The sequence below is a fragment of the Salmo salar genome, chromosome ssa05 (genome assembly GCF_905237065.1).
Source record: "Salmo salar chromosome ssa05, Ssal_v3.1, whole genome shotgun sequence".
NCBI classification, from domain to species: Eukaryota; Metazoa; Chordata; class Actinopteri; order Salmoniformes; family Salmonidae; genus Salmo; species Salmo salar.
In genome coordinates this window covers 41162254-41176589 of record NC_059446.1, presented here as the reverse complement: position 1 = coordinate 41176589, position 14336 = coordinate 41162254, and the positions used below count along the sequence as shown (strand labels likewise).

Genomic DNA, 14336 nt, shown 5'->3' with positions numbered 1-14336 from the left:
TCCTGTGACCATCCTGCCTACTGATGTAAAAAATGACAGAATTCAGATAGCAAACACACAATGGAATAGGACAGCGGACTAAGGGACATGGTGCAGGGGATAGAAAAGGGAAAAAGGCAGACACACAATGCAGGAAAGAGGTGGAAAGGTAGAAACAGGTAGAGATACTGTACCAAAGGACAGGAGGCCTCGGGGCCAGAAGGAGGAAGAGGAGGAGGAGCGGACTTTCCCTCCTCATCAGAAAGTCCTTTAGTCCCACTAGAACCCTGTCAGCAAGAGCCAACCTAGTGTTACACACACTCTGAACGTACGTTACCCCCACAGACACAGAATAGCATATACAGTGCCTTCAGAAAGTAGTCATACTTATTCCACATTTTGTTGTATTACAGCCTGAATTCAAAATTGATTAAAAAAAATATATATACACACACTACACGATAATGACAAAGTGAAAACAAATTTTTATACATTTCTGCAACAAAAAATAAAAATTGAATACATAAATATCTCATTTTCATAAGTATTCACATCCATGAGTCAATACTTATTCAGGTCCCGTGTGGCTCAGTTGGTAGAGCATGGTGTTTGCAACGCTAGGGTTGTGGGTCCGATTCCCACGGGGGACAGGTACGGGGAAAAAAATGTATGAAATGTATGCATTCACTACTGTAAGTCGCTCTGGATAAGAGCGTCTGCTAAATTACTAAAATGTACTTTGTAGAAGCACCTTTGGCAGTGATTACATCTGTGAGTCTTTCTGGGTAAGTCTGTAAGAGCTTTCTACCTTTGGATTGTACAACATTCGCCCATCAATATTTTCAAAATTCCTCAAGCTCATTCAAATCGGTTGTTGATCATTTCTAGACAACCATTTTCAGGTTTTGCGATAGATTTTCAAGTAGTTTTAAGTCAAAACTGTACCTCGCGCCACTCAGGAACATTCACTGTCTTCCTTGTAAGAAAACTCCAGTGTAGATTTGGCCTTGTGTTTTAGGTTATTGTCCTGCTGAAAGTTGAATTGATCTCCCAGTGTCTGGTGGAAAACACACGAGTAGCGGACTACATTGCAACTGTTTGCCAATTCTCTAGGATTTTGCCTGTGCTTAGCTCCATTCCATTTATTTTTTATCCTAAAAACTCCCCAGTTCTTAACAATTTCAAGCATACCCATAACATGATGCAGCAACCACTATGCTTGAAAACATGGAGTGTGTCACGTCCTGACCATAGTAAGTTGTTATTTTCTATGGTAGAGTAGGTCAGGGCGTGACAGGGGGTGTTTGTCCGTTTTTGTATTTCTATGTTTAGTTTCTAGTGTTGTATTTCTAGGTTGGTTTTTGTTTGGCATGACCTCCAATTAGAGGCAGCCGGTTGTCGTTGTCTCTAATTGGAGGTCATATTTAAGTTTAAGTTTGTCCAACTTGTGTTTTGTGGGTGATTATATTTTGTGAGTAGTGTTTGTTACTCCTGCGTCACGGTTTGTTGTTTTTTAATTCAGTTTATTTTGGTATTGCATTAAGTTTCACAGAGCAATAAATATGTGGAACGAAACCGATGCTGCATTTTGGTCCGATCATTTAAACAGCCGTGACAGAGTGGTACTCAGTAATGTGTTGTATTGGATTTGCTTCCTTCTTTTCACTCTGTCAATTAGGTTAGTATTGTGGAGTAACTACAATGTTGTTGATCCATCCTCAGTTTTCTCTTATCACAGCCATTAAACTCTGTAACTGTTTCATTGGCCTATATTGAAATCCCTGAGCGGTTCCTTCCTCTCTACGATAACTGTGTTAAGAAGGACTGCTGTGTCTTTGTAGTGACTGGGTGTATCGATACACCATCCAAAGTGTAATTAATAACTTTTTTTACCCATCTAGCAATAGGTTCCCTTTTTTGTGAGGCATTGGAAAACCTCCCTGGTCTTTGTGGTTGAATCTATGTTTGAAATTCACTGCTCGACTGACGGACCTTACAGATTATTGTATGTCTTGGGTTCAGAGATGAGGTAGTCATTCAAAAAATCATGTTAAACACTATTATTGCACACAGTGTGACTTGAGTGTGATTTGTTTAGCACATTTTTACTCCTGACTTTATTTAGGCTTGCCATAACAAAGGGGTTGAATACTTATTGACTCAAGACATTTCAGCTTTTCATTTTTGATTAATTTGTAAAAATGTAAAAAAAACGTAATTCCACTTTGACATTTTGGGTATTGTGTGTACTGTAGGCCAGTGATTTTTTTTTCGCAATTTAATAATACTTTTTCAATTCCGGCTGTAACACAACAAAGTGGAAAAGGTCAAGGGGTGTGAATACTTTCTGAAGGCGCTGTAGTAAGAAATCATAGAAATAGAGATGGAAATGAAAAAAGTAAATAGTAGAGTATCTACAATTGTAATTACATAAAGTTGTTACATATTTTATCAAGTCTGGCTCAAAGGAGCTAAATATCCATAGACTCATGGATGAAAGGTCACGGTTGAGTGTGACATACCACAGGACAGGGCTGGTCCAGTCCAGGAGGACCCTGCTCCCCCTTACCGCCCTTCAGACCTCTCTTCCCCACTGTCCCCCGGTCACCCTGTAGACAAGAAAGAGAGAGAGAGAGGGGTCAGACATGCAGTGTTGGGGAGTAGTTCTACTAAATGCAATTCAACTAGTAATTCAACGACATGTTGCAGTACCTTGGTTGAAGTTGAACTAAATTATAATCTTTGTAGTGTTTTCAGTAGTCAATCATTGTTTTGCCTGTAATGGTGAAGGGAACTACTGAAACTTAACACTATATTTTCAACCAGAAATATAGGCTTTTCTCGCAAAATCCCCACAACATTTTTATTATATGACATTTCAGATTTAGATATATTTTTTCACATATTCCCATATTAACATAGCCTGAGAAACAATGTTCATAAAATTGATAACTTACTAACATCAGAAAACATACATATTCTGTCCATCTCTGAAATTACTCCGATGATGCAGTAGTAGCTATTACATGGTTATAGAATATATTGGAAAGATAGAAATGCAAATGGAGGAGGTGTTTGTATGTATGTCCAGAGTCATATTCCTGTTAGGCTGAGAGAGGATCTCAAGTCAGATGATGTAGAAGTAATATGTCTACAGGTTCATCTGCCTCACCTAAAACCTATTCTTGTGGGAAGCTGCTATAGACCACCGAGTGCGAAAAGTCAGTATTTTGGACTATATGTGTGAAATGCTCAATAATGTATGTGATATTAACAGAGAGGTATATTTTCTGGGTGACCTAAATATTGACTGGTTGTCATCAAGCTGTCCACTCACAAATAAGCTTCAAGCTGTAACACAATGCCTGCAATCTGGGTCAGGTTATCAGTCAATCTACCAGCGTCAATCTACCAGCGTATTTACAAACAGAACAGGAACTAAATCATCCACGTGTATTGATCACATCTTTACTAATGTGGCAGAAATCGGCACTAAAGCAGTATCCACACCCATTGGATGTATTGATCATAATATAATAGGCATATCTAGAAAAAACGAAGTTCCAAAAACTGGACCTAAAATTGTGTATAGGCGATCATGCAAGAGGTTTTGCAATGATTCCTATGCCGAAGATGTGAAAAATATTCGATGTGTAATGAGGAACAACCTGATGCTGCACTTGAAGCATTTATGAAACTGCTTCTTCCGGTTACTGATAGGCATGCACCCATCAAGAAACTGACTGTTAGAACTGCCAAATCCCCATGGATAAATGATTCATTGAAAAACTGTATGGCTGAGAGGGATGAGGCAAAGGGAATAGCAAACACAGCAGACTGGCAAACTACAGCAAATTGAGACATCACGTATCTAAACAAAAAGAAGAAGAAACTATACTATGGAACAAAGATAAATTATATAAATAATGATAGTAAAAAGCTCTGGAGTATTTTTAAATGAAATTCTAGGCAAAAAAGAGAACTCGGCTCTATCCTTCATTGAGGCAGATGACTTGTTCATAATAAAATATTTACATATTATATTGCCGATTACTTGAATAACATTTTTGTTGACAAGATTAGCAAACTTAGGCTTGACATGCAAACAACAAACGCTGAGCCTTCATATTCAAGCATAACTGACCAAATAATGAAAGACAAGTACTGTAGTTTTGAGTTCCGCAAATTGGGTGTGAAAGAGGTGATTTTTTTTGCTATCTATGAATAAGGACAAGTCACCTGGTACTGACAACATGGATGGTAAGTTGCTGAGGTTGGTAGCGGAATACATTTAATCTGTTTGCCACATCTTCAATTTAAACCTAGAAGATGGTGTGTGGCTCAGGCCTGGAGAGAGGGAAAGGTCATTCCGCTGGCCAAGAATAGCAGAGTACTCTTTAATGGTTCAAACAGCTGACCAATCAGCCTCTTACCAGTGCTTTACAAACGTTAGAAACAAATTGTGTTTGATCAAATATAAAGTATTTTTAGCCAGGTCACCCATGATACAAGTCAGTATTCGACATCCATCCATGTCTGAGGACTTCAGGAGATGATATGGAAACCGACCACTAGGGGCAACAGTGAGCGCTGTTACCGTCAAGTAGGTTTCATTTTTTCTAGCGCATTGTGGACGGGGATTACAGATGGGTGTAAGCATCTGCCTGTGATTCCAAAGGTTGCAAGTTTGAATCCAACGATAGAAAGTTGTTTTTGAGACCTTAACCCTTACCTTAACCATTCGGAGTTATTGCCTAACCTTAAGATTTCAGAGTTAAAATGCCTAAACTTAACCCTAACTTTAAAAAAATCTGAGTTAACCTGTTAGGGCTAGGGGGCAGTATTGACACGGACGGATAAAAAAACGTACCCAATTTAATCTGGTTACTACTCCTGCCCAGTAACTAGAATATGCATATAATTATTGGCTTTGGATAGAAAACACCCTAAAGTTTCTAAAACTGTTTGAATGGTGTCTGTGAGTATAACAGAACTCATATGGCAGGCATAAACCTGAGAAGATTCTGAACAGGAAGTGGCCTGTCTGACAAGTTGTTGTTCATCTTGGCTCTTTTTATTGAAGACTGAGGATCTTTGCTGTAACGTGACACTTCCTACGGCTCCCATAGGCTCTCAGAGCCCGGGAAAAAGCTGAATGATATCGAGGCAGCCTCTGGCTGAAACACATTATCGCGTTTGGCAAGTGGCCGATCAGAGGACAATGGGCTTAGGCGCGTGCACGAGTTGACCCCGTGCTTTATTTTCTTTCCTCTTTTTACTTAAACGCAGATTCCCGGTTGGAATATTATCGCTTTTTTAAACAGCGGTTGACATGCTTCGAAGTACGGTAATGGAATATTTCGAATTTTTTTGTCACGAAATGCGCCATGCTCGTCACCCTTATTTACCCTTTCGGATAGTGTCTTGAACGCACAAACAAAACGCCGCTATTTGGATATAACAATGGATTATTTGGGACCAAACCAACATTTGTTATTGAAGTTGAAGTCCTGGGAGTGCATTCTGATGAAGAACAGCAAAGGTAATAACATTTTTCTTATAGTAAATTTGACTTTGGTGAGTGCTAAACTTGCTGGGTGTCTAAATAGCTAGCCCTGTGATGCCGGGCTATCTACTGAGAATATTGCAAAATGTGCTTTCACCGAAAAGCTATTTTAAAATCGGACATATCGAGTGCATAGAGGAGTTCTGTATCTATAATTCTTAAAATAATTGTTATGTTTTTTGTGAACGTTTATCGTGAGTAATTTAGTAAATTCACCGGCAGTGTTCGGTGGGAATGCTAGTCACATGCTAGTCACATGCTAATGTAAAAAGCTGGTTTTTGATATAAATATGAACTTGATTGAACAAAACATGCATGTATTGTATAACATAATGTCCTAGGGTTGTCATCTGATGAAGATCATCAAAGGTTAGTGCTGCATTTAGCTGTGGTTTGGGTTTATGTGACATTATATGCTAGCTTGAAAAATGGGTGTCTGATTATTTCTGGCTGGGTACTCTGCTGACATAATCTAATGTTTTGCTTTCGTTGTAAAGCCTTTTTGAAATCGGACAGTGTGGTTAGATTAACGAGAGTCTTGTCTTTAAAATGGTGTAAAATAGTCATATGTTTGAAAAATTGAAGTTTTTGCATTTTTGAGTTATTTGAATATCGCTCCGGGATTACACTGGCTGTTGAGTAGGTGGGACGCAAGCGTCCCACCTAGCCCATAGAGGTTAATGCCTGAACTTAACCTTAAACAACTTCGAAATTTGACTTTTGGGAAACATGGATGAACATCTAATTCTAATGTGAGACTGTGAGAGCTGGTTGGTTATTTTACAGAAAACAAATTAACAACAGACCTTCAGCATGCTTATAGAGAAGGGCACTCAAAATAAAGAAATTGATAGTAAGAAGATTGTGGGAGCTGTTTTGTTAGACTTTAGTGCAGTTTTTGATATCATTGATCATAACTTATTGCTGAAAAACTTGGGTGTTATGGATTTGCATCCTCTGCCTTATCATGGATTGAGAGTTACCTATCTAATAGGACACAGAGGGTTTTCTTTCATGGAAGCCTCTTTAATGCAAATTTGGTTGAGTGTGGTGTACCGCAGGGCAGACGGCTTCGGCCATTATTGTTTTCTGATTTTGCTAATGACCATCCACTAACCTTGAATATAGCCTGTGTGTCTATGTATACTGACACTGAGTTTACAAAACATTGGAACTTCTTCTTAATATGGATTTTCTCCCCTTTTGGCCTAAGAACACCCTAGATTCGTTGGAGCTCTAAAGCAGTATCCACACCCATTGGATGTATTGATCATAATATAATAGGTATATCTAAAAAAACGAAGTTCCAAAGACTGAACCTAAAATTGTGTATAAGCAATCATGCAAGAGATTTTGCAATGATTCCTATGTCGAAGATGTGAAAAATATTTGATGTGTAATGAGGAACAACCTGGTGCTGCATGGACTCTACAAGGTGTCATAAGCATTCCACCAGGATGTTGGCCCATGTTGACTGCAATGGTTCCCACAGTTGTGTCAAGTTGGCTGGATGTATTTTGGGTGGTGGACCATTCTTGATACACACAGGAAACTGTTGAGCGTGAAAAACCCAGCAGCGTTGCAGTTCTTGACACACTCAAACCGGTGGGCCTGGCACCTACTGCCTGTTCAAAAACACTTAAATCTTTTGTCTACACCATCGGGCCCCATCCAGTGTCCAACAAATGGTCAGAGTGAGGTGTTCTCTCATTTGTGTCTGGAAGTAGCAAGCAAGCTAGCCAACGTTAGCCAGTTAGCTTGGGTGCTTGACTGCCGTTGTGAGGTCAGAACGCTTGGATCAACTCTACTCCTCAGCCAGAGCGTCCAGTGTGTGCTCTGAACACTCCGAGAGCGAAACGCTCTCAATTTGGACAATCTGACAATGCTCTGAATTTACAAACGCCCAGATTGAATTTACTGACACACCCTAAATTGACGGTTTGTATTTAGCATAATGTTTAGCAGCTTTGTCATTTTTGATTTAAAATCAATTCATATTTCATATATTTTACATGTGATTGTCACGTCCTGACCAGCAGAGGGAGTAATTGTATTAGTATTTGGTCAGGACGTGGCAGATGGGTTTGTGTTGTATGGTTTATCTAGTTGTTCTGTTTCTTTGTTAGTCTGTGTGGCTCCCGATCAGGAACAGCTGTATGTCGTTGTTCCTGATTGGGAGTCATATGTGTGTTTTTCCCCTGGGGTTTGTGGGTTGTTGTATTTCGCACTGCTGTTATTAGTTAGCCTGTGAAACTGTCACCTGTCATTCTTTGTTTTCTTGTTTTCTGTGTTCACTTTATTCTAATTAAATATAAAGATGAGCATTCATATCCCGTCTGCGTTTTGGTCATCCATACACCACAACAACCGTGACAGTGATGAGGCCAGAAAGAGGGACAGAGTAATTACAGACTCCTCTGATAATCTGAAGTACCTAAAAAGGCCATTAGATGTCTTGTGATAGATTACATAAAATCTTTGAAAGATACCAAAATTCTGGTAGTTTATTGGTAAACCACAGTAATATACCCTCCCTTTGCAACCCTAGTTTTATAAGAGCTACCCCGGGAAAAGGTTTAAGCTAGCTGATATAATATATGTAGCCTTAGAAACAAAGTTCATGAGATTAGTAATTTGCAAACCTTAGACACTCATATTTTGTTCATTTATCTTTATTACTTTCATTAAAGGCATAGCTTACAAAGGCAAATGGTTGTTTATTGGTACTTTGGGGCTTTGACCCCAGATGGGGAGGGTGAATGATGTAGACTAGCATAGTGGTTGTCACATCACAGAGACTTCAAATACCGATGAGGGAAAATGGGATTTCGAACACTCATCGTGCAGGTTTCATCTAGTGTATTTTGGTGGTCATATTTAGAACTACAGCTCACCCTAGTATATTTACAACTACAGCTCCTTACAGCATGCTTGTGTACTTATGGTTCATCACCAAGTAGTCACTGTAGTAACAGTGACCGTACAATAACCATTACAACCATCTCAGATCTTTACCCAATATTTAATGGAATGAACATGTCTCGGCTAACCCACCAACTTTAAATTGGCAAGACCTGCTTCAATGATGGCAGGTAAGCATACAAGTGATTGGGATGTGTATGCATAATAGCAGAACTGTGGGCTAGAGAAGGGAAGAACATGCTCCTCCTACCTTGTCTCCTCTTTCTCCCCGGTCTCCCTTCTCTCCAATCAGGCCTGGGAAACCCTGTAGAGGGAGGAACAGGTTAGTGTGGGCTGCAGTGAATTCCCCAGTGTCATATAGTCTGGTAGGTCAAAGTTCAAAAACACTACTCCATACTTACATCCATTCCAGGCTCCCCAGACTTGCCCTGTCAACACACACATGATTGAATGCATCAGTACCACCATGACCAAGACCATGAAAAACCATGACATGCAATGATTGTAAGCCTAATATGCTAAGGTTCTTTGAAAATGAGGGCGTCATCTACCTTCTCTCCTTTGGTGCCTGGGAGACCCACCAATCCTGTGGAGCCGGGGGGACCCTGAGGGCCATCAATACCCTGGGGAGGACAGACACGTTAGATATCATCACCATCATCATCACCATCATCAGCAGCTGCAGCTCATAATCTATGATTCTACAGTATCACTCACCCTCAGTCCAGCAGGTCCAATGTCTCCCTTCTCCCCTTTAGATTTGTCTCCAGGCTCTCCCTGCATGGGAACACATTATACTCAGTACACTCTACAACACTCAAGAGCATGTACAGATGATCTATCTTGTTGCCTAGTCATTTTATCTCTACCTATATGTCCATATCTACCTCAATTACCTTGTACCCCTGCACATAGACTCTGGATAGCCAAGTTATCATTACTCATTGTGTGTTTATTTCACTTTTTTTCTCTCTGCATTGTTGGGAAAGGTCCGTAAGTACAGTGGCTTGTGAAAATATTCACCCCCCTTGGCATTTTTCCTATTTTGTTGCCTTACAACCTGGAATTAAATTGATTTTGGGGGATTTGTATCATTTGATTTACACAACATGCCTACCACTTTGAAGATGCAAAATAGTTTTTATTGTGAAACAAACAAGAAATAAGACAAAAAAACTGAAAACTTGAGCGTGCATAACTATTCACACCCCCAAAGTCAATAGTTTGTAGAGGCACCTTTGCAGCAATTACAGCTGCATGTCTCTTGGGGTATGGCTCTACAAGCTTGGCACATCTAGCCACTGGGATTTTTGCCCATCCTTCAAGACAAAACTGCTCCAACTCCTTCAAGTTGGATGGGTTCCGCTGGTGTACAGCAATCTTTAATTCCCCTTAAACCACTCGAGTGGTGCTTTAGCAGTATGCTTAGGGTCATTGTCCTGCTGGAAGGTGAACCTTTGTCCCAGTCTCAAATCTCTGGAAGACTGAAACAGGTTTCTCTCAAGAATTTCCCTGTATTTAGCGCCATCCATAATTTCTTCAATTCTAGCCAGTTTCCCAGTCCCTTCCGATGAAAAACATCCCCACAGCATGATGCTGCCACCACCATGCTTCACTGTGGGGATGGTGTTCTCGGGGTGATGAGAGGTGTTGGGTTTGCGCCAGACATAGAATTTTCCTTGATGGCCAAAAAGCAAAATTTTAGTCTCATCTGACCAGAGTACATTCTTCCATATGCTTGGGGTGTCTCCCACATTCCTTTTGGCAAACACCAAACGTGTTTGCTTATTTTTTTCTTTAAGCAATGACTTTTTTCTGGCCACTCTTCCATAAAGCCCAGCTCTGTGGAGTGTACAGCTTAAAGTGGTCCTATGAACAGATATTCCAATCTTTGCAGCTCCTTCATGGTTATTTTTGGTCTCTTTGTTGCCTCTCTGATTAATGCCCCCCTTGCCTCGTCTATGAATTTTGGTGGGTGGCCCTCTTTTGGCAGGTTTGTTGTGGTGCCATATTCTTTACATTTTTTAATAATGGATTTAATGGTGCTCCATGGGATGTTCAACGTTTCAGATCTTTTTTTATAATCCAACCCTGATCTGTACTTCTCCACAACTTTGTCCCTGACCTGTTTGGAGAGCTCCTTGGTCTTCATGGTGCCGCTTGCATGGTGGTGCTCCTTGCTTAGTGGTGTTGCAGACTCTGGGGCCTTTCAGAACAGGTATACTGAGATCATGTGACAGATCATGTGACACTTAGATTGCACACAGGTGGACTTTATATAACTTTTGAAGGTATTTGGTTGCACCAGATCTTATTTAGAGGTTTCATACCAAAGGGGGTGAATACATATGCACACACCACTTTTCCGTTTTTAATTTTTGAGAATTTTTTGAAAGAAGTCATTTTTTAAATTTCATTTCACCAAATTGGACATTTTTTTGTAAGTCCATTACATGAAATCCAAATAAAATTCCATTTAAATTACAGGTTGTAATGCAACAAAATAGGAAAAACGCCAAGGGGGATGAATACTGTTAGTCTACACCTGTGTTTACGAAGCATGTGACAAATACAATGTGATGACAGACATTACTGTACCTCTATGGCCTTCTAGTCTTACCTTAGGGCCAGGCGTTCCATGATGACCCTGGAACACACAAAGAGATCATTTCATGTCTGTCTTATGTATCTGAAATGATTCAGCCACATCATACTGGGGAACAGAGGGGTGAAACTCTTTAGGTGACACACAGACACTCTCGTATAGTGACACTCACCATGTACCCTGTAGGTCCAGGGGGTCCTGGGGGGCCGGGAGGGCCCGGCTGAGAAATCATCTGAACCTGAATAACAGAACAACAAACAACACATTAAAGAGGATGAATATATCAATGGTTGTATCCCAAATGGTGTCATTTGAGACGCAGACAATATGTAATTCAACTGTCTGCCAAGGTATGCACCACCTGAAGCAGTGTTCAATGCCAATATGATACAGATTCAAAAACAACTATTGAGTGTGTGAATACAGTATACACCAGTGTGTTTTACTTACCAGGTTATCTTCCAGCCTGGAGTCTCCCTTGTCCCCCTTCTGTCCATCCATCCCCTGAGACAGACAGAGAGGGGGATTTAAATATCTTTACAGTAGGCTACTCAACAATATGTATACACCTCTAATGAAAGGGGTTATTACTTTGGGTTCCCATCTATCCACTTACCCCTGGCCCAGAGAGACCCATCTCTCCTTTCTCTCCTTTCTCTCCGATCGACCCCATCTCCCCCATATCGCCCTTCGGACCCTAAGAGGAGAGAAGGTTAGAGGTCAAAGGCGAGAGGTTCAGGACAACTCTGATTCATCATGTTCATTATCATTCCAGATAACAAGTGAATGAAATATATCATGTGCCACATTTCTAAACATTGGAGTGATACGGTGATTCAATGTGGGTTATAAAAAAAACTGTCAAAGGGACATTCGAGTGTCTATACCTTCTCCCCATCCAGCCCAGACGTCCCAGGCAAGCCTAGCTCTCCCTGGAGTGGTGAGGAAAAGACACAAGTTCAAACTGACAATTTACCTTCAAAGAGTATTGACTTCCATTGATTCAGATACAATGGATAGAAGAGATGGCATGTGTATATAAATAAGACCCGACCTTTCCTCCTGGGGGTCCTGGAGGCCCCGGTAAACCTGGTGGGCCCTAGGAAGGGACACACAGACAGAGAGGTTACACAAAATACAAAACAACAGCCAGGCAAGTCGATCTGTCTCAGTAGTCTGTTAGTAGAATTACAATAAAATCCATGGATAAATCTACGTATATCCAATTTCATCACTCTTCATCAGGCAGTGATTGTTTGTGATTGTTTGTTGAGTAGGTCCGCTCAGACAAGCATGCTAACTCAGAGTCAGTGGATTATGTATGTATTATCCTTAGAGCAATTGTGGGATTCAAGACGCCAGTGTAGGGCAAAAACAGAAAAACATTGTGGATGGATGGTGGATTTCACAATACAACACTCAGTAAACTAACTGATCATTATTCTCCTTTCTCTGATGAGGACCAGCTTTGCTATGGATGCTTTGGTGCAAATCGGCAATAAAATTGATCTATTGGGTCAGGTTATGCGGTTGGCTGAACACAATACCTTGGCATCATGTCACACGACATGGCTGGTATATTATTAACCCCGGGTTGAACTCTCAGAGAAGGACTCTGGAGTCTTGAACAAGCAATAGGAAAGTGGATCAAGTCCAACAAGGAGCTGGGGATGGCACACACACACACACACACACACAGATGCACGCACGCACACACACACACACACACACACACACACACACACACACACACACACACACACACACACACACACACACACACACACACACACACACACACACACACACACACACACACCAAAGACCTCCAGCATCCACCAGCAGTAAACCTAAAAGAGCCTGATACAGCCCTATTGACCTAACCAGAGCTATTACCATAGCATCCATAGCATCCTAACCTCTTCTAACCACATAGTTAATGGGGCAGGATGGAGTCAACCTCTCAGGGCAGGAGAATGGAAAGCCTGGACTCAGACTGACATTCTCTCACTGCAGCATGGACAGTTCCTGGGTTAGGGCTGAGAAGGCTGACCCTAGGCCTTGGGGCTAATGCATGGTTCTATTTCTGTATGCTGTATGTGAGGGATATGGAGCCATTGTGCCTCCTGTGGTGGTGCTTTGCCACAAAGCAGAGGTTGTGTGTGTGTGACCTCTTGAAGCAATAAAAGATGGGAATCAGATTAATTTCCAGAGGTGTATAATACATGTTGATTTCTCCATCCCCTCTCTTCCAGGTTTTTGTTCTGTGCTCTGGCAAAACCATGGCAACGGAAAGGGTTTACAAACAACTATTGTTCCAAGTTACTCCATCTTCTGAAACGATGGCCACCCACACGGATCATTTGAAAGCTGTAAAAACAAATGAATGAATTCTGAAGCACCAATTTCATCACCCAAATGTGGATGGAATCAATATGGCACATCATGAAGCAAGTGAAAGGATTCCAAACGGATTTGGGTTGGGCAAGAGTTCACCAGCATGTAAAACTGATTTAGATCGGCTTCAGAACACTGATAAGATCTCAGGTCTATGTTGTGACCAGCGCATGTGTAACTCAGTCATGTCTAAAGCATAGCATGCACGGGCCTACTCTAAACCTGGGGGCCCCTGTAGGCAGTGTTTTTTTAATCAGAAGCACACGCCAGTGAAGAGACAGGGATCTCTTATTAGCATGTAGCATGGGGCCCAGCATGAAAAGAAGATGTTTGTGTCTAGACTGTGAAATGAGTTAAAAGACATCTCCCTCTCTCTTTACTATGTGTCCCGACTGGATTGAGCAAGAAAAATGCAAATAGGATATTATATCATTCTAGTTCTTTCAACCCAAGCAACATCACAGATCACACCACCACATAAGCAGGGTTAACTTCAAGCCGCATATCATGTGAGGCAACAATAACACAGCATGGAAAAATACACTTGAAAAGTGAAATGAATAATGTTTTGATTCTGCGTGATTGAGAATGTCACTTCAGGCTATGCAATATCAGAGGCTGTGTTCCAGCTGTAAGGTATTTATGGTAGCTTGGTGTTGCATCCTGTATATATATATGTATGAGAGGACAGTGGCTGGTTGCAGGAGACTTTGGTTTTATGTCTCTGGTTAGTTGGTGGTTGTGGGTGATGGAGTAGTGATATCTAATATGTCTGATGTCAGGGCTGTGGGATAGAGTGTCCTCCTTACACAAACACTCAGGGGTTGTTCACTCTGGTCTTAGAAGCTAAATGTGTACACAGGCACC

The 14336-nt window shown here is 41.0% G+C and overlaps 1 protein-coding gene across 10 annotated transcripts in view; it reads right to left on the bottom strand.

The window, feature by feature from the left end:
* The window catches only part of LOC106604914 (collagen alpha-1(XXIII) chain), a 227699-nt gene that overhangs the window by 5641 nt on the left and 207722 nt on the right, over positions 1-14336 (bottom strand). For 8 of the 10 annotated variants that reach the window (XM_014200048.2, XM_014200040.2, XM_014200046.2 and 5 more), the window contains 12 exons: positions 12127-12171; positions 11960-12004; positions 11689-11769; positions 11523-11576; positions 11245-11310; positions 11088-11114; positions 9185-9244; positions 9019-9090; positions 8869-8895; positions 8718-8771; positions 2502-2588; positions 174-266 (listed from right to left, as the gene is read on the bottom strand). In XM_014200048.2, coding sequence (XP_014055523.1) covers positions 174-266; positions 2502-2588; positions 8718-8771; positions 8869-8895; positions 9019-9090; positions 9185-9244; positions 11088-11114; positions 11245-11310; positions 11523-11576; positions 11689-11769; positions 11960-12004; positions 12127-12171 — 711 coding nt within the window. The remainder of the gene's footprint in view (positions 1-173; positions 267-2501; positions 2589-8717; positions 8772-8868; positions 8896-9018; positions 9091-9184; positions 9245-11087; positions 11115-11244; positions 11311-11522; positions 11577-11688; positions 11770-11959; positions 12005-12126; positions 12172-14336) is intronic. The other 2 variants (XM_014200047.2, XM_014200050.2) reach the window with 1 other exon arrangement.